Source organism: Dermacentor albipictus, chromosome 1, assembly GCF_038994185.2.
Source record: "Dermacentor albipictus isolate Rhodes 1998 colony chromosome 1, USDA_Dalb.pri_finalv2, whole genome shotgun sequence".
NCBI lineage: Eukaryota > Metazoa > Arthropoda > Arachnida > Ixodida > Ixodidae > Dermacentor > Dermacentor albipictus.
Window position 1 is genome coordinate 152,445,127 of NC_091821.1, and position 21,416 is coordinate 152,466,542.

At 42.0% G+C, this 21,416-nt stretch overlaps 1 protein-coding gene across 3 annotated transcripts in view; it reads right to left on the minus strand.

Annotated features, from left to right (window-relative positions):
* LOC135902984 (tyrosine-protein phosphatase non-receptor type 2-like) overlaps positions 1 to 21,416 on the minus strand; it is a 109,135-nt gene that overhangs the window by 38,242 nt on the left and 49,477 nt on the right. For 2 of the 3 annotated variants that reach the window (XM_065433314.2, XM_065433313.2), the window contains exon 9: positions 615 to 4,013. The exons of the other annotated variant lie outside the window; for it this stretch is intronic. In XM_065433314.2, the coding sequence (XP_065289386.1) occupies positions 3,806 to 4,013 (208 nt within the window). In that variant the 3' untranslated portion in view covers positions 615 to 3,805. Of the gene's footprint in view, positions 1 to 614; positions 4,014 to 21,416 lie in introns of those variants that run through there. 3 annotated transcript variants of the gene reach the window in all.

Below are 21,416 nucleotides of genomic sequence, written 5' to 3' on the forward strand. Positions count from 1 at the left end.
GCCAAGGTGATACAGCAGGCATGAGCATTAAACCAAGCCACACTATTTTCCTACATCTACAACTAGCTGCGAGTTTCTACACATTTTCTCTCAAGGTCTGACATGATCGGGGTAATCTTGGGCTCTAAGCATGTACAGAAAAGAATAAAAATTTCCTAGCTGTTTTATTATTCTGCATGTATAGCCACACTGTACAAAGTCTGTAAAAATTACCTGCAGAAGTAACCAGTGGCTGGAGCAATTGTAGTGCAACATTCAACATTGCAAGTTAGCACAATGATAACTAGACTGCCAGAAGATCATTCCTAATGTTCATTATGAGGGGTGATTCAGTAGGCAGTTATACCAAGGAATTTTCTTCTCTTGCAAGAAGAACAGTTCCCGAAGAAGGCAGGTAAACTGTCTGCCAAACCAGCCTACAACAATCTTGCTATTTGGGTACTTGTGGCCTGCAGCACTACATGCTGCTATATTGCTGCTCTGGTCATTTGTAATATTTTTTTTCCCCAGCGAGTCAACCAGCAGCAGCATTATGTAAAAGTAGTGTCACCCCCTCTAGTATCCAACTTTACAATAACTGTACAACTATCACAAAAGTGCAATTAAAACGAAGCTTAGCAAAGAAGCATGTTTATTCTAGCAGTTTGACAACAGGCAGTGTCTGCTTGACGTTCGGCAGCATCTGGACGAAAACAGTTCACACAGCCAGCAATAAATAAAGCAAACTAGAAAAAGCACATAGCCCAGCGAATTCCCTAACCACAGGAAGAATCACACACATTTACTTTGTACTCTCTGCAGTTCTCCACCCATGACTTGGCTCTTCAAACAGCTTGTTTTCGGACTACTGACACAGCAAAGAATAGCATAGCAAAAACAACCTACAAGGATTCCCCGAGTACAAACAGTCCAGCACATGACAAAATTGAACAACTTAAAGCCATGAACTAGAGTAACATGTGACACTTCCAAGCCCACCATTCATTCCATCATGCTATACTTAAGCAACACATCTAAACAAGGCTCAGCCATTGTTTGAGGCTACAATACTTTAATTCAACATACCAAAAACACAAAGCAAAATGTAATGACCTTATCAGCAAATACAGCTGTAGCAAGTTTAATAGACCAGCAACTATTGCTTACGATTTGCCAGTTGGAATGTAAGCTTTCACTTTATGTGCATAAGTTCTTAATATTAGTCTAGCTTACTGCCTTGCAATTGAATCACTGTCAGTTTGTCAAATTCAAATTTGTTCCAGCCCATGTTTCCAAACAATACTTACAAGGCTGTTTTTTTTTTTTTGTATCCAAGAGTACATAAAAGAAGCAGCAACAACACAAATGTGCAGCTTCGTGTGAACAATAATACAAGCCAATTGTAGCCTGTTTCACTTTTTTGAACATCAATTTGCATACATATGAAGTACGACTTCTCTGTCAACGTCACAGACTATAGTTTCGTGACAAGTATTATTGTGCCACAAACTCAATCCCCCCTATGACAGAGCAACTACAGTATCACTGCAAATCTGGTCTTAGAATGGCATTAAGTCTATGACAACAACTGTAAACTTATAGTACAGCTTTAAGCAGAGTCTGACACATTGTGCATGTTTCTGCCATGTTCGGAAGGAGAAAGAGCACACAACTGGCTTTGTATGAAACAGCAAAACACAAAGCCACTAAAAAAATTACAACCCACAAGACTTTCAAATGACCATGTAGACAAGCAAACATTCGCTAAAATGAATGTGACAACACAATATTTTTTTACAATGGCTTTACAAACCCCAGTCAAGGCTTTCTACTCTCTAGACAAACATCTAAAAATACATAACTGTTGTAGGCACTGCAGTGTATTTCTTATTTTCTGACAAATAGCTTGCGGCTATAAGGCATGAAAATAGACATTAAATGCGCACATCACCCAGCAATGTGACATTAAAAATCTGAGAACAATGACATTTTAATAAAAGGGTGTGCAGCACATATGCAGACGCAAAGTGAAAAGGAGCTCAAGCAGTGGTACAGAAAAATCTATGCTGCCTTTCAAAGCAACCATTGAAGTGAAAGGAGGTAGGGTGGCTTAGCATTAAGTAACGAACCAGCGTCAACAGAAAACAGTAGCAGACAATATAGCAGCCTGAAAAATGGCTCAGCTGCCTTCCAGCACCTGCTGTTTCAAGATTATAATGCTACTGGCTGACATTGTGCAGACACCAGACTACAGAAGAAGCCCCAAAAAATGTTTCAGAATGCTTCAGAAGATTGCCTCATCACTCTTGTTTTGTGTCACCACTGTAGAACAAATTGTTGCTTCCCAAAATATTGCAAGAGAATAGCTGTCATGCATATTACTAAGTGCTGTAATGCTGTGTACAGCAAAGCACCTGTCACCTGTATTTCGCTAGATAGACCAATTCAGAAAAGTCACAAAAATAGGAAGAAACTTGTTCTACATAGATGTGTCATCTACCTCCACAGGAGGCACAGTGCATGAGAACATCCAGCATGTAAAATGCCAAAAGCAAAGCACCTTGCTGCCAGAGTGGAAGTACATATGCAATACAAAAGCACAAGTGGCCATAAAACCCTGGTATTGCCTTTTGCTTTTCAAGGGCTAGAGGAAATGTTGAATGTTTTTATAGGAAGCCAACTTGGAAATACACACAGCAGAGAAAACAAAATATACAAGCAAAAATTTATGATATGGTACACATAGCATTAAAAATATTTGACAGATTTTGGTGCACAATAAAAATTCCTGTGCCTTAAAGTAAACTTGAATATTTCCTTATTTTCATACAAAGCATCTCAACAGAGAAGGCCAACACAGACTCTACAATATTAGAAGGGAGAAGCAAGAGAGAAGGATTACAAAAAGAAATTGAATGAATTTTAAACTTTTATACAGCAGCTCACCACATTGAACTGTAGCAAGTACAAAGCTAGCCTTGTCTGCAAAAGCAAAACAAAGCAAATACTTGGAACACCAATTATTCAGTACAGGTCTAAGAATAAATCAATTGACTGATTACTGGTGCTTGGCTGTTCAGAGAACATGTGTGAATACTCAGTATCACCAGACGTCACCTTCACATATGGCCTTGATCTTTGCAGAGTTTACATGCAGCAACAACCAGCCACACATTAAAAAAAATGTATGCATCAACTGCCAAGAACACCAAATACAGTAGGTCACAAAAGAAGCATAGATCCTAATAAATGCCCTGAGTAAAGCGCACTAAGGCCAAAATCTTCAAAATATGGTGAGTTATTAAGACAGACTCGTCTAACTTCTTTAGCTTTATCAAAAACTTTATTCAGAAAAATTTGCCCACAAAGCTTCAAAAACTAGGATGATGTTTAAACCAAATAAGCACCATTTGCAAGCGTGACAACTAAGAATGTATGCATGCTTGCAACTGATGATGATATGACAACTGCTATGTACTGAAAAATAATGTGTTAGTTTGATGAGATCCGAAAAGCAGAAATGTGAAGACATGTGAACTTTCCTTTAAATTGCCTAAACTGCGCCCTCAAAAGTCCTAACAGACAACAAGATGGTCGATGAGCCGTGGACGAAAATGTAGATGTACTTCCAGTGATGCTGCCCTTACTTAACAGGCAAATATCCACTCAGTCACACTCCATTTGGTCTTACTAGCAACTTATGATCACACGTTGCATGGACACTGGCCAAAACAGCATTGTGGTTGGTATCCAAGATGTTCCACCACCACCCACCCCTGCATATCTACTATGTGCGACTTATCTTGCAAAGTTGCTAAGTGCTAAGCTATTTGCCAGAGTCATAGTACTTGTAGACCAGCACACCCGTGCCCAGCAGGAGAACAAGGCCAAGAGAGACGCGCTTCAGCAGACGCCGCCGCTGGCCCCAGGCTTCTGAAGAGCGCTGCTTCTGCCGCATGCGCTGCAGCATCTGTGACGTGCGCTCCACCCTCTCCCGTCGTTGCCGCCTGCGCAACTCTGCCTCCTCTCCAGTGCTGCACACAATACACGGGCATCATCAAGAGCACCTTCCTCTCAAGCCGGCATGAGCTAAGCAACCAGGCCATGCCTAACCACGCTCACACCCTCACTGCCTAAAGCTTGCACAAATTGTTTACTTCCCAGCCATGCAAAACAAATTGGGGAGCCTCCAGAAGTATAACTACTTTTTTACTGTGCCCACAGTCATCATTACTCATGCCACATTTTCATGCAACTCAAGAAAAGAAAGAATGAAAGGCAGAAAATGGGTCATGTAGCTTAGTCCATGTGAACAGGCACTAGCAATAAGCATGCTAACACAATTTTGTACCTCTACATTGCATCGACCAGTACAATGATTTCTACTTTCTTAAATAGCAGTATGCAGTAGCTTTACCCACTTTTACTAGAATGGGCATTTAACATATAAAGAAAAGAAATCCATATCTACAAGCAGTAATGAAGCCAACAGGCACAACACCATGTAACACCTCAAAAGTGAACCAACTCATTTTTCACACCTCAAGAGCACTTAATGCTACATTTCCACAACAACACAATTTAACTGGCCCTCACAGTTATGTACCCCCCCCCCCCTACAAGTATTTGTAATGAATAAAAGAAAAATTTTTCACAGTACTTATGCTTTTAAACATTAGGCATCAACCAACCTGATATGACGGGAGGGGGGAGGGAGGAAAAGCTCATGAAATTGTTAAGGCAAGTACAATTTCACTTTAAATTCCCTGTGATGCCACAGACAATACGCACCCACATTTCAGTATGCAATGTGCTGTATTTTTGTTAAACCAAAACTAGCCAAGCTGCACACACAACACAACTACTAGTTCAAAAGCTGATAAAAACATGTCTTTCATCTTTTTGCTGAAATAACTACATGGGTACAAGGGGAGCGACCTGCTCTAAGCCCTTCGATAAAGTTTGCTAAGGATAAACACAGGTCAGTAAACTCCCAATACCACTGTAGGAACATGAACACTTCTCTATGATGTGTTGCTATGGTTAAAAAGCATTAGAGAGTGATGTAGCTGTCTGGCACAAACTTTACAACTGCATCAAATGTGTCCACTATGTCTACTTATTTTTAGATGTACAGCATGCACATTAGGACACTTTTCATTAGATATGTACTGTAATTCATCCGAGCGACCCGACATTAATTTCAACCACCTGGGGTTCTAAAATAATTTATACGCATTATGTCAGAAGAGCAAGAAGGCTGACCTCCAAGTAATTACTGGTGGTGATTGTCAATGGTCACACAGTTCACTCAACTATATTTTTTTCACAATAGCAGTTTATATCAGGCTAATTTTTCAATACATGTTATATTGTAATTTTTTTTCTGTACCTTAAATAACTTTCAGATTTCAAACATGGACATTTAAGTTAGACCTACAATTGCATTTAAGATACTGCAGCAGGAGTGCAATGATGGTCACCTTAAAGGGACCTACAACCAATTTTGAAGAACCGTCTTCCTTTGGTGTAATGGAAAGTGGGTTATCAAAATCACCAAGGCCTGTAGCAATTTCACCAGAATGTGAAAAGAAAAAAAGGCAAACAGAATTTCCATTTGCAAACAGTTCTTAGTTTCCTGTAAGCAGACATGACCTTTGCAAATGTCTGCGAAATCTAACCAGCTCTTGCAGCAAGTTATCTGCTAATGTGCACAAGTTTCTCCTTTTTGTTATTCTTATGCATGCCAGTACTCCATTACGAGAAGGCAGCAAGAAATCACAAGACACCAACAGGTATTTTGAGAAAACAAAGTATACATGCCACTTGAAAAGATATCACTGAAGAAAAGTTGAAAGGGGGAATTTAAGAAAGTGCACAGACATGCAAGCTACATGCCAGGTGGAGAATATATTGGCATTGGGACATGCACAATAGCTTCAATGACATTAAGTGGGGCATACTCAGCACCACTCCACAACAAAAACTAACTACAGTGTGCATTTTTTAAATATATCTGGAGTTTCGAAAGACGTTATGGTAGCAAAGGGCAAAATTATATGAAAAGCAAAGCATGCATGACAATGACTAAACAAAATATATTTTGTTAACTTGTACGGCCCAAACATATTTCCAAGCACTGGTTCCCCACCATGTGATCCATGTCATTTCTGATGCCTTTCTGTGCCAATTTAAATTGTCATTCACTGTTTATGAGACAAAATCATGCTCGATTCCATCAACATGATGCACACTTTTGCTCCGCACCTTAATCTTGCTGCACGTTAAAATTGGTTGCCGGTACCTTTATTGGAACCTGCCCACACACTATTTGCAATATGCAGCTGAAGTAAACAAGCACTGCGATGATAACATGCCACAGCATCAACTGTTAGGCACAGCAGGAACAGACAATACCTGAATATACAATTTTGTACATCATGCTTGGCCAATAGCTAATATAAGCAAGTGCATGCAGCTGCACATTGTGCTGCTGCAAACTGCTCAAACAAAGTATCACCATGTAAAATGGAAAATATACCAATATGAGAAATTACAATTTTCTTCCAGTAAGAAATGCTGCCATTTAATAAAGGATGCAAACAGGCTAGCCCATGCTATAAAAAAAAAAGAACTACTCGCCATTCTGTCCTGTAGCTACTTGCTGTGGGTCCAGTTGGTGTTGAACACACAACAATAAACAGACAACCGACAGTGGGCTCATAACCGTAATGAATATACTCCAACAATGATATACAAACGTCCCCTTCATTTCACACCTCAGTTAAATGCTGCTGTAGACTGCAAGTGGCCGGACATAATACAACGCTTATTGCCATTTTCAAAAAGGACAATGTGTGCTCACCCTGTGCAGACAGTCACTCCTTGCAGACGTTCAATTTTACAATTAAAGAAAAAAAAAGTTTCCACTCCACACACACACACAGGAGCCAGACATACAGCCATACACAGGCTAAACAAATTCCTAAAGAACCCAATTTCATTTTAGAAGCGTGTGTGATATTCACTGGACTCGTTGCAAAACTTCCCCGACAACCTACACAACAGAAACTCCATCATAGAAACAATCCTTTCTCAAGGCAAAAATTTGATGCAATGTAGTACAGCTGCCTGCAGGAAGTAAGCCTTCACAGCAAGATCCCTCCTGGCAGACACCTTTATCACGCTATGCCAGGTTCACTATCTGACCAGTATACTGAAGTCAACACAGCACTAGTGAGACATAGTTCCACCAATTTTGCTGCACCAAAGAGCACTATCAACTTCTTGCAAAATATCGTAGATATGGCCAGGATACTTGCAAAGGAAGAAAAAAATTCTGCAATACATTGTGAACAGGCTTCCGCACTTTCAAAAGTGGGAAAATTTATGTCCCGTGATATAAAGCGAGCACCTACTTAAAACCAACTCAAGCAACACTATTATAGTCAGTGGATCAGGTCAAGAATACAGAAATTAATGCCCCTCCAAGAGAACATTACACATGCACCAACAAATCACTTGACGTTTCCTTCTCCTTTGTATCCTCATCTTAACCCCAAGGGGAGATGTTTTTGCTTATATGCAAGCAACACCTATATCTGCAAAGGGATCAATTTTGGTGGAGTGTCTACACTGTGGCACACATCTGCTCGCACTCTCAGGGAGTCAGCAAGCAGGTCGTTAGTACCAGATGTCAGAATCATCCCTTTCGTAATCCTAAATCCCCAGTGTCCTCTGCACGTGTTTGTGCTTTGAGCTCTCTTCATCCACACATCGCTGGTAATGGCTGCTAGTGAGCCTGGCAGATGACTGTGGCATCGTCATCACTGAGAAATAGGGCACATCCCTTTGGTGCCTATATGCTTCGTAAGAGAACTATTTTCCAGAAGTTGGAGAAATAGATGAATAGGAAGTGCAGCGAGCTTTCGTGGGAGGAGCCCTGGATCATGTTTTGCATTCTTGACTTGTCACCGACTACAGTGGTGGACAGTTTGTAAAATTCTCAAACTGCAAGACAATATTATTGCAAGAAGCAATACTCCTCCTAAACTGTAACAGGCAGCATACACACAAATAAACAACCTGCAAATATGTTCATACAATTTTCAATTCGTTTTCTCCTTGAAATACAGTTTTCTTTATACCATAATATTTAAAAGATATTGGTTAAAACACGTTGGCGGGCAAACTGGTTAGAATCCATGATAGAGTGTATAAGCGTGACTGAACGAAGACGTAGAAACAGATACACAGAGACAGCGCTTTTCTTCACACTATAAGAAATGCACACATTAAATGAAAGAACTAGCATAAACTTCAAAATAACCATTATCTGAAGTCAACCTATGTCTTGGGAGTCTGGTTAACACAACACTTCAAAAAGTTTTTCAAGATTTGTGCTCCACCTACTTTCATTTAGCAAAGATGTATGCCACTTCCAAAAGTATGATTTATAGGGTACTGTACTAAGGCAACACTGGAGCTATGAGACACACTGTAGTGGTGAGCTCAGGATTAATTATGACCAAATAGGATCCTTCATGAGCACCTAAATGTAACTACGAGAGTGTTTTATTGCATTCTGCCCCCTACAGAATAGAGCTGCCACAGACAGATATCAAACAAGCAACCCTGATTGAATTGCATTTTGGAGTTTGATGTGCCAAAAACACGATTTGATTATGATGCACGCCGTAGTGGTGGACTCCGGATTAATTTTGGCCATCTGGGGATTTTTAACGTGTCATCAATGCATGGGATACAGACGTCTTTGCATTTTGGCCCCATCGAAATACGAGCGCTGCGGCCAAGATTTCATCCCGCGTCTTCATGCTTAGCAGCACAACACCATAGCCGCTAAAGCCACCATGGTGGTTGAACAGGCAACCCCAAGATCAACAGAATGCCAGAGCCACTAAGCCGGCATGGTGGGTGCTCCAATGAAGGCAAGATATAGTTGGGCAGTCAACAATCCATGTAACCAAAATGCAATCTATAACCAGCAACAGGACAAATGCTATTTAAATATGTGTGCCCAGCCAGACAAGGCAGCAGATGCATAGGGATTGAAAAACCATGACACTCTGTTCTATTTGTTTGAGTTAAAATATTTAAGGAAAATGTTTGCTAATGCTTATTCATTACAAACTTCCAATCATATAGTGTTGATGAGCAGCACATGCAAGCAGAAAGGAAAGAGCATTTCCACCACGACTTCTGCATACTTCAAGACTTGCCACAGTGGGCAATTCAGTTACCTGTTAGCTCTAACAGTAAACCACTACTATACACTTAATCTGCGCCTTTCAAAGTTGCAAGGAAGTGACAAAGCACACATTTCACGAAGGAAGAAGATTATGCACACTGTGGCAATCAATGTTATACAAAGCATTTTCTAGGCAGAAGGCCATTCAGCATTGCTAGGTGTTCTGCAAGCATTACCAGATGCACCAACATGATCATATAAAGTGAGCAATCGTCTGCGACGACAGTAGCAAGGTGTTGACGATGGTATGATGGCGATGGCATAATATCCTATTTATAGTATTTGGGCAAAGAAAGATTACAAGTTCCATTATGCCCAGGGCTGATCCGAAAGGTAGGTGGTGCCATGTCACATACATCTCAAAGGACTAACTGCCACAAGCATGGTGAATACTGGTACACTGTCACATTTATAAGCTAGTTGTTACTATGCAATATAACACAAGTAAAGCACAGTGATAACAATGACAGCTATTCATGCACTTGCTTCCTGCATCTGTGGCCTAAGGACAGTTGACACTCGTGATCTTGTTTTTTTTAAAGGGCCCCTCATCGGGTTTGGCCATTTCGAACTGACAAGCACAGTGCACATGATGTACGCTAACGATCGTGCCTGCAACATATTACACCGCTATGCGACGCGAAAAGAGCTGAAGTTTCAAACTAAATGCCCTGTGCCCTTCTCCTTGCAGGTGCCACGCTCCCAGGCAGAAAGTCTACATCAATCGTGCAAGTACGCCAACGTAGTTCGCCATGCTACGACGCCACTTACAGATGCACGCGGCTGAGAATTATTCAAGGCAACAACAGTTATTTGACTGATCTGTTGCTTCAATAGACGAATTAAAGTTCAGATAAATAATAACACCTACAAAGCAAAAGTCTACGTGTCTGTTTTTCTTTGTACTGTAGCAAGTGAGACATACTTCCGTTTCGTCTGCTTGTCCCCATGTCGTGTAGTCGCACGCAAGGAGCAAAACTGTCAGTTTCTACAGTACAGTGTTCCAGTGCGTGATCATGCTCTGTGATCCGTTTGCATCTGCATCAGTGTTCGTATAGCACTGACTTATACCACTAGTCAGGTGTTCTCATGCACAGCATGCAAAATCATGCGCTGCACAAAACTAGGCAAACAACAGCTTGCACACAAGACAGTCAGTGGAAGTGTGCTGCACAGTATACTTCCACTGACTATGCACCTACGTCCGAATACGACTGACTAGCGCCTACATGGTTGTCCCATGTTGCCTTCCTTCGTTCGTTGTTTTAATCAGTGCCTTCGTTATCATCATGTATAACCAACTCGCCCATCAGCACATGCTCAGTGAAAAGAAGAAAGAAGGCGGGGCCCATGATGTATGCATCATGCGATCCTCCAGCTCTGTTATGGGAGAACGCAGGAAAGGAATTTTGCTTGCGGAGGCTAGACGGGGGCAAGTGGAGAGAATGTTGGCGATGACACACGCCTGCTGAAATCATGGGTTTGAGGCACTGAAATAATTCTAGCTTGGCTATTAATGAACCAATTGGAAAAATTTGTGCGGTAGAACACAGAGGGCAGGTAACAAATTCCAGCGTACAACTAAAATTTGCTACGTGGCCTGGTGAGGGGTCCTTTAAAGCAAAACGTTGCTATGTGACATGAATACATGCAGCAATCGCCTCAAAGCAGTAGTTCACATTGGCACAAAAAAAGTATGCGTGGACCTACGACCTAATAGGTATAGCATCAAGCTTTTTTGCTGGGAGACTTCATTCAAATTGGGCACAATTTCTTTTTTTCTTTTAGAAGGCCTGAAACGAGGTAAGACAGGAACCTACCTACCGCACAAAGTGCCTGGTACAAGATAAGGAAAGCTTCGCATTATAAAAGCTATTAAATTCAGATCTGAACAATGTTTAACTCCTTTTTCTGAAAACACTCTAAAGTGAATTTAAATTTTTGGAGCAAGTTGGTCAAGGTGCAACCTAGTTCAGAATGTTGTAGTCCATAGACAGTGATAAAGGGCTGTTTGACAATGACTATGATGGACAATAAGCGTGAACAATTTTCCGTCCTCTGCAGCTCTCACATTTTTCTGACTGAGGAATTGAAAGCATGATCCCTTTTTTGGCATTTTAAATAAGATCCGATATGTTTTAGGTTTAAGTGCACACTGTTTTGTTACATGGGTGTGCATTAAAATAGGTTAAATACAATTGTACATACTAATTCTTGTGCGCTTTGCAAAGTCTCAGGTATCTTTAATTTTGTTGCATCAGCAGAGCATCCGTAGCATTGCAAAGCTTCACAACACATTCAATAGACTAGTCTGCATCTAGGTGGATGTATCCACTTTCTAATTTGCCTATGTCTTTGTTCTTGATGCCTACATTTGCAGTCACAGTGAAACAAGAACATATTTTCTTGGAGTAAAGCTTGCCTTATGGCACAGGATGGTGCCAGCTATTACTTCTGGCACAACCTGCTGAGCATGGTCCAGCACAGTGCAAGAATAATCCTATGGTGCAGAATGGCCCAAACACCATGGCAGTTACACCCTTGGACCTGAACTCCATGCCATGAAGTGAATTTGAAACTATTTGACTAGATTTTAAGTGGAGGGACACACACAGGAGTCTGCATTCATATGTCCTAAATTGAAACACAGCCCCACCTTGATATAACAAAGTTGTACTGTGTGTAAAACTTTATTACATTAATTTCATTAATATAAGATTTCCATGTTTCAGCAGCAAGTTATCACTTCATAAGTTCCTAGAACAGTCCTTGTAGATGCCATATTATTTGGTAAGCATATATGAACAGAACCCTGCAAGAAGCTCACAATATAACTAAGGGATAAAAAGCATTGATGTGTGTACTCGAGACAGCATTAAGAGCAATGTAGATCAGACCTACTGCTAGCAGCCGCCATCACATAGCACAACATGTGAATGTGTATCATTGTCATGGCTCAGCAACACCAGTTTGTTTACAACGATGTAGTGAGTTGCAAAGCCAAGATCACTTTAGCATTATTCAGGATAACAAAAGTGTACATTGCTTCTTTTTTACCAGATGAATTCAATAAAACTTCTTGAAAATTGCCAAGTTCAGTCATTTGTTTTCTTAAAATACAATAGTCCATTCTTACTGATAAAGAATTAGGCCCTAGCAGACACCATCAACATCCACAACGTCATGGTGACCAGGTGCATAAACTCATAGACAGCGTCACCACACTTATTTCATTTTTTTTTTCTTTTCTGGCTTACCAAGCCTACAGCAAGAGTGGCTTTTTTTTTTTTAATTGTAGAAGGGTAATTTAGTAACACAGCTCAAATAATTTTTCTCTTCACTATCCCTTTAAGTCAGTGTCCTTACATGTGGTACAACACACTACATTGACCACAATCGCAATGATAAGTCTGGCAAATAGAACAGTGTGCTGCTACAAAGTGCTGTATAACCCTTTTAAAGGTATTGAAAAATATATACACATACAATATATGACCACAATGAGCACAGCACAGATTACATTGCATGTTACCAACATACCCAAAGTCAATATTACTGGCTCAGCAACTTTCACAAAGAATATGATTGCAGGAGACAATAAAACTGGAGTTGACATAGCTGCAAAGCTTTACTGTTTAACAAATTCCGATCAGATTCCCACACTTTTTTTTAGGGATGGGCATAGGTCAAGATACTTTACTTTCGACCCCCTGGTATTATTTCAATGAAAATTGGCCACAATTATTATGACAATGATATAAGGTGCCATACTAAATATTGCTGTAGCTTATCGTTCCAAAGAGTTGTAACTCTTACAATGTGTAGATGACTATAGTCACCGAGAAAATTTACCACTGAAAAATTATCAGGAGGTTTGTTCTCCATATATGCTATATCATTTGAGGAAGTACGAAGGTACATAATCATGGATCTACTTTCTACAATTCAGTGTGTTTATTATTAGAAAGAAGCCACAGTACTACCCGAGAGGCAAAGCACTGATTGCAATAGCGAAGTATTATGCAAATGCACAAAGAAAGGTTCATAGTTTTATCAGCCTAATAAATGCAGTAAACACTCACAATTGAATTAGCAAGCATAGTGTCGCTCACACAGGCAAACACGAACCAACCTCACTCGATGACCACAAACACACACTGCCACAATGCTGGCGTGATGAGCGCAAACTGAGGGGAGCAAACGCTTCTGCTCTTTCCCTTTAACACGTCTCCAAAACTTGCAATATTACGCAATCTCCAGCACTAGGCACACAAAAAGATGGTGCACATTGTGGGGTCTTCGGGTCTCACAGGAGTACCGACCACCGTGGGTTCGAGCTTAGCGAGCCACAGGGCCGCGTCAGCCGTCAGCCTCTAGCGCCGCTGCGCGCGAGCTCAGGCCACAAGGGGCTACCGAGCGACGCACGCAAAAACACAGTATTGCCCTAAAATGAAGGAAACCGTTTATTGTCTCCAACGGCACCCAACACTGCACAAACGCCCGGTCACGGGACGGCAGGGAACCAAAGGGGTCCCGCACCAAGGGCGAAAAATACAGCTAGGGGCGCCTGTAGCACGTCGCTGCGAGAGCACAGGCTCAAGCTGGGACGCGCCGCTAGGAAAAGTCCCGGCGGCTATGCTACTTGCTCTCGCGATAACCAATGGGCCAACTCGCGAGAGCTCGGGCAATCTCCTTCGGCTTGGGCCTCCAATGAGTGCGGCTCGGCGTGGTACGACCTCGCGCGAGCACTAGGCACCCGTTCTTCGGCTTAGCGTCGGGATAGGAAACAACACGAGGTACGCGCTCCCCGCACGAGCAAAGGCACCGTGCGTGAGCTCAATCCTAGTCACAAAGGTGTCGGCGGATGAGAGAGAGCATCGTACGTACCGGGTGCTGTCCGAAGGAGCAAGAGAGCCGGTACCGTCACGGCAGTAGCCACCAGGGGCCGCTGCGTGACGTCACTAGCTCCGCCCTCACTGCGAACCATGGCGAGTGGAGCGCCACCGCTAAAACTGGTTCGGAGCAAGAACGGCATGGCTTTTTGGATTGCAGACATGGGTGAAATGCGCCCGCGCAATGGCGCGTCGAATTCCTCAAATCCCCACAACATGCAGCCACCAGTCATCTCAGCTGGCCTAGCGTTTGACCCTTCCAGAGATTGCCGTATTTCCCAGCGATTTTCCGATGTACAAGTCACGGCTTTCTTCCACAATTTTCCCCAGTGCATCTTACACAACGGTGCGACTTAAATGTGCATAAAACCATGCATGCCGGCATGATAAATATGCATTTTTCTTGTCATTGTTTTAGTTCTTGCAAGAGATGTAAATCGTGCAGAGCAGTATTCTGGATAAATTGAATCTTGTATTAACAGCGGGATGTTACTGTACTAACCTATTAACAGTAACAGATATATTAACATTACTGTATTAACACTAACATCAGAACCATTGGTACAGATGTTAGCTCGTAGGGCTCGCCATGCTGCTTACACGGCAGCAGCAGCAGTAAAGGCCGTCAGCATGGTCTCCATGATATAAGTGCCTCCATGATTGAAGGTCAGACTTTAGTTTGCTGTTATAGTTTAGCCTTTGTTGAAGAAAAGATTAAGCCCACATAATTGATGCAATAGATAACTACATAAAGGGTGCCACAATTTTCGCCACATTACAAAAAGCACAAGCACCATTGGTTATCACCATCATCAGTTGACTGCACGAGAAGTCGGTACTTCCGTCTTGCGGTCACTATTTAATTTTTTTACGAGTGTGTTCAGGCTGGTTCAGGCGTGTTGCGATCTTTTGCCTGTTTATACCAAGCATGAATGCCAGCAACATGCCTACAACGCCCTGTACAAGTTAGTCAGAGGCCCAAAGAATAGCACCACACAAAATACATGGACACGAAGGACCGTGTATTCTGTGTCGTGCCATTCTTTAGCTTCCACTATGTACTAACTAGCCCAGCAGAAAGTTTAAATTACCCATTTATGCTGTCGGCTCAAGTGGTTGAAGTTTTGGACAGTGTCTTGGAGGAGGAGGTGTTCAATGGCTTTGAGTGAAGAGCGATAAATATTGGGTTATTGTACGAAAGTTTGTTGAGGTTATTTCCTGCTAGGATTTCCATCACATGAATTTGGTTTATGAAAATTTAGTGCCCTGAAATAGATAAAGTCAGCATTTCATGACGAGTGTACAGCGATCAGCCATTGAGACGCGATACTCGAAGCGTGTGGCTGTTGGCAGTTATTATGCCACTGGTGGGTGCTGGGGACACCAAGCTGTTGCATTTTTGTATAAGAAAGTGAAAGCCATTGTAATATATTGTGACTGCATGTGGCCCAGTGCTGTTCACCCAGCCCTCACCGGTGGTGCAAAAAGTTCCAACTGCCATGGAGTCGAAGTATCACGATTTAATCACTGAGCACTCTACATGTGCACGTCATTTCCTTATTCCAACCATGTTAACATAAGTGTGTCTTATAAAGTTATATACCATTTTTTTTTTTTAGAACCTCACAAAAAGTGGGAGTGCGGCTTATACAAAGATGTGACTGATACTGGGAAAATATGGTAGCTCCAAGACATGGCGTGGCGATGCACGGCTGGGGTAGAGGAGGAGACACACTCACTTGCCCCCATTCACCTGCCTCCAATCTCTCCCCGTTCCTTGCGCACGCAAGAAGACAATGCGCATCGAGCCAACATCCTTCTCAGCTCACCCCTTACACACTTCCCCTCACACTTGCAGCTTATGACGAGTAAGGTGTGATAGGATATTATCGCACTTGGACTTCATAGGGAGCACCATAGCAATGCGACGGTGAAAATTCCCTCCGAGTGTCCATATAATTGCAAGGCGAAGCGCTTGCCCCCAGAACAGTGACTGGATCATCCAATATCGCAGCGACATCAGAAACATATCCGCCATCATGTAGTGCCTTTCCTTTCTGGGCACTGTCACCACATGAATAATTATATTTTAAGCGCACTAACAGAAAATCGCCGCCCCCGTACCCCTGCCAACCTTGCTGCTATTGCTGGACAGCCATGCCACTCCTCCCGTCTCGAATTCCAAAATCCACCGCTAGGAGGCCCCCCATAGGCGACACTCACTGCATATAGACGCTGGCAGTGTCCTCTTGCAAGGCCTGAAGCCAGATTCCCAATTAGCGTGCTTCTCAAAATAAGGTTGTTCATGGACATAAGCTCGGACTCATTATCATGCACAAAGTATGCATCAATGTAAGCAGAAGAAAAAAAATGGCTCGCTCAGCAGCACAAAAGTTCCCTGCCCAATTAAAAAAGCTTAAAAATTTTTAAAAAGAACAAAAATGTGTCAACAGCTACACAAATTTCACACAAGGAAACCAGCTTGCACAGCGAGTCAATGGGACAGAGAAGCTCCAAATCAGTACGATGGAAGCTGTCATGTACAAAATACAAAGCGCCTGACTAATAGCCAGAGTGCTAAAAGAAAGCACCACTTGTTCTGAAATGCTGGCATGCCACACAATTACTACAGCCTGTCTTCCACACAGGAGGAAAATGCAACGAGAGCAGTCGCACAGTGCCAGGATACGAGTCATGTGAAAATGCCAATGCTGTAAATTTGTGAACTTTCCTCTAACAAGCTATTAACTGTACAAAGCACAAAAATTCTGGAACAGCCCTATGCGTTACAAGGGGCACCGAAATAAAGCTTTCCTGCAGAGGATGGTTTGAAGTGTCTTAAATAGGAAACTATCATAAGTGTAAGGCCTTCCACATCTACACACTAGCACTGCAGCTCAAATTAATTGTTTTTGTTATATCATGAGCATCTATTAAATGTCTAGTGATTATTTCTTAAGAACTGAAATTTCTACATAGGAATTTTAGCAGGATCAATTTAGGTTACAAAGGAAAATACTGCATATATACTACAATATATTACAATACAATAAACAAAATATAATGCATTGCAGAGTGACAACAGAGTGGGAAAAAGAATCATTACACTAAAGTAGATATAAATGATGTGACAGCATGTTGCAAAACTTGACTCTTAGGCAATTTCAATCTTTGACAGATCATTGAATGGAGTATATAAAGGAGTTAGGTATGTATTTCTATGAAAATGAAAGGGAATGTTTTAGCACTCTTTGAAAAAAAAATCCTTTACAATTGGCATTTGCACTGTGTTTATGTGTTCAGTTCAGCTAAGATCATTAGTTCCCAAAAGACCTATAAATTTATAGTATTGGGTTACTGCAACGTTAGGTCTATGTTAATGGTACCACAAAGAAATTTCAAGTGACCACTTTTGCACGTGAAGCACATAGGCAAGTAGTTTTTTTCTTATTTTGTTGTGGCAGATATTTGTTTTACTCGAAATGGACAGACATTTGTTATGGGTTATCAAAAAATACCTATAGAAATCTGAATTAATGACATCAGGTAGCAGCATGACCTCAGAATATATTGCGCAGTCGTCCACATATACAGCATTTAATATTTACTGCTAATAAAGACAAGGACCCTGTCCTTCCCCGGTCCTCGTCTTTAATAGCAGCTAATTTGATATGCAGTAAACACCAACTAGGCCAAATTCAAGTTCTTCTGTCCGCACATACAACCTTATTTTTACCATACCTTCTACAATATCATTTATGAATACAGGAACTAAAATAGGGCAACACCACAGTCCTCGAGGATGCCAGAATCTACTCCTAGCCTGAATATTACGTGTCCAGTGTTCCTCAATATTATATGTTCAATGATTGATGACAATGAGCAGAAACAGTGCGTGAAACCATATTTGCTACCACCATTCTAGCTGGAGTGGGGCGAATGGCAGATTTCTGGTCCAAAATAAATTCAAAGTAAATAGCAAATCTAGTCGAATAATTTCGAATCAAATAGTTTGAATAGAAAAACTATAGCCCTTCAATCTTTTTTTTGTTTGTTTTTGTCGTGAAACTCCTGCGTAATGCAACGAGAGTTGTAGCGCCCACAGTGCACACGCCATGGCACTGGTGCACAAAGAAGGGCACTGGAGCAGATGCCAGATGGATGCCATAGGCATTCTGTGCGTACACCGACTACTACTTTTGTCTGGTCTGGTTACAGCGTTTCAAACATCGTCAGCGTGGCAAAACGTTAGATGTCACGAGGAAAGACTGCGAGAACACTCTCCCTTTCCACCGTGCTGTCTTTACCACTGGGTTAGGTTGAACTACTCTTGGGAACGTCCCACAAACACGGTTAGACAGTCACACGAAATCGCAGTTAGTTCCCAAAGAATGCTAAACACACTAAAAAAAAACAGATACACATCTCGGTTCTATGTATATATGCATAAAAAGCATTCCTTGCTGTTGACATGTTCCAATAGTTAAAAGTAATGTGCATCTCTACTTCTGTAGCAACAGCGATAGTCCATGAAAAATAAATGTATGACGGCAACTAGTCACACAATGTGCAAAAAGTTTGCAAATAAACAGGCAGGGTGTCTACCAAGTTGACATTTCCAAATTCCCTGAGTTTTCCAGGTTTTCCCTGAGCACCTTTGCGAAATTCCCTGAATGAGCCAGAACTTTGTTTTATGTCAAGACAGGCTGACATCACATTGCCCGATGCTGTCACTCTCTAGTAAGCATGCTGAAACAAAAAAAATGACTTAATCCAGTTTGAATAGTAAGGAGTAATATCTATTTTATTTAAAAAGAAAACAGAAGGAAGGTGTTAGTAAAATGCACAGCGAAAGAAATGGTAAAGCTCATTCCAAATTGAGTCGAACATTTTCAAATACGAATGAAAAGGAGATGCATACATAAGTAAATATTTTTTAATATCAGCTATTTCTATCAACTGATAGCAAGCTCATCTGTATGAGGACCTGAAATTTGTCACAACTAAGGTTCTCTCTCAGCAGCTGGGAAGTCAACCTCAACTGTCCTGACATACTCTCAGCCTGTACACAACATGTCAGTGTTGGGTTTCACTGCTTAAACAATTTATTTTGGTTTGGATGAGGGACACCTGTGTCTCAGCGTCAGCCAACACTTAGTTTTTTTTAGCTCAAGCTCCTTCAAAAAGGCGGCGGCACCCTTCCTTTCCCGTTATTTCCTCAGTGCGTCGGTTCTTTCTGTTCTCATCCTCCTACTACCACGCTTTCACCACATGGATCATCTGAAGCATCCCCTTGGTCAGTTGTACAGTCAACATTTCATTTTTCGGACTTCCGAGGGGCCGCAAAAAAAAGAAAAAAAACGGGCAGTCTGAAAAAAATTAATGCATGTCTTTAACTGCCTTTAAGGGATAAAATTACCACAGGCACGTCTGAAAAAGCTCTGAAGGCCTGCCAGTACGCTTATTAGGCATATCAGGTCTTGTACTGTGACAGGAGACGCGGTGCACGCATGTGTAATTAAGGAATACATACTGTGTCCCGTGACAATTGCCCCCTTCCCACGCTTGTTATGCTTCACCGCCTAACAATAGTGTACTGAGGCGAAGCTAACGTTCGGAGACTGGCATTACGCAACACGCTGTGCTCTGCGAGCTTCAAAGCCAATCGCGAGGATTAAAAAGGCGGAGTCGGTGCCATTGGTGATAGCGGCGAATTATTTCAATGAGAAACACGGCACCGCACGGCAAGAAGCTTAATAGCGAACATAGAAGCAGCTAGGCCTAACGTTGCCGCGGTCGTGGTTACGGCTGCCAGCGGATCTGCCCGCGAGAGTGCCGGTTCGAGGCGGCGAGATAATCAAAATAGCGGCGGTGGCGGCTTTGATTAATGCCATTTCAGACCTGCAGTAGAGCAATATACATTGACTATATGGAGTACGTGGTGGTGCCGCAAAACCGTGCAAATTATCGGGCATGTCCGAAAAATCGGGCGTCTAGAAAACCGGTCTTTAACTATTCTGGCAATACATCGTGCCGATGACACGGCGTCAATGACGATTCGTTGCGATTCCTCTGTTACTGGAGCCAGCATTAACACGACTTTCGTTCCCTTTCAATAAAGTTACAGCTAATTTTCCCTGATAGAAGCACAAATTCCCTGAGTTTTCCCTGAGTTTTTCCAGACTTAAAATTCCCTGAGAATTCCCGGTTTTCCCGGTTAGTAGACACCCTGAACAGGTTACTTCTAAAATTTATAAGCTTGAAATCAGTGCACAAGAATATTGGGGTATTTGATTACCCTTTATTAGCCTATTGTGATGTTTCCATAAAGAAATTCATTCAGGTGGTTCTGCGAGACAAGCATCAATTGCTGTATCGTATACAGTCAAACGGCTTTACAAGAAAAAGCTCGGGGCCTCTAAATACCTTCGTTATAAAGGTCATGCACTGTATCACACGCAATAGAGCAAGCTGAGCACATTCAGAAAAAGAAAACCTTTATTTAACATGAATTAAAGATACTTAATGAAAGAAGTCGGTAATTTTCTTCTGGACACTTCGTTCGATGCAATGTGCAACTGCAGCCGACCTTATTACATCAAGGTTCACAACATGCTCCACTGCAAAACTCAGGAGTGACACAAGATACATCTACAGAGCACGAATGCTGCTATTTCCTTGTTTATCGTCAATATTCTCATTTCACCTGCAGGCTCTTCATCACTGCTATCTTTGTCAGCCTTCGACTCTTTTGCGTCCTTGATGGCTTTGACGATGTCAGCAGTCGTCAGTTCCGAGCAGATCATCACGTCTTCGTCAACCACGACATATTTGTCAGCCATCACTCCTGCTGCTGCGTTGCAAGAGGCAGCGTACGAGTTGAGAGATTTGTGGAGGTCTGCAGCAAGACTGGAACAGTCGCCGTCATTGGTGCGGTCGTCAGGTTCATCGCTAGCGCTGTCTTCAGCTGTAGCAAATCCAGCCTTCTGCCAGCAATTACGAACGACATCAGGCGGCACACTCCACCAAGCAATCGTTATCATTTCAATGGCTTGGCGAACGTTTATTTTTGTTGGCAGCTCAACCTTGTGTTCCAAGTTTAGCGAAATTCTCTGCAGCATTCTTGTGCAGTAGTGTGCCTTGGCAGACTTTATTATGCCTTGATCTAACAGCTGCAACAGGGAAGTGCAATTCAGTGCCAAAAAATTACATTCACATGCTCTAGCACCGGGGGCTTGTCGTGTGCGGCACAGTTGTCAACAAGGGCAATCTTGCAG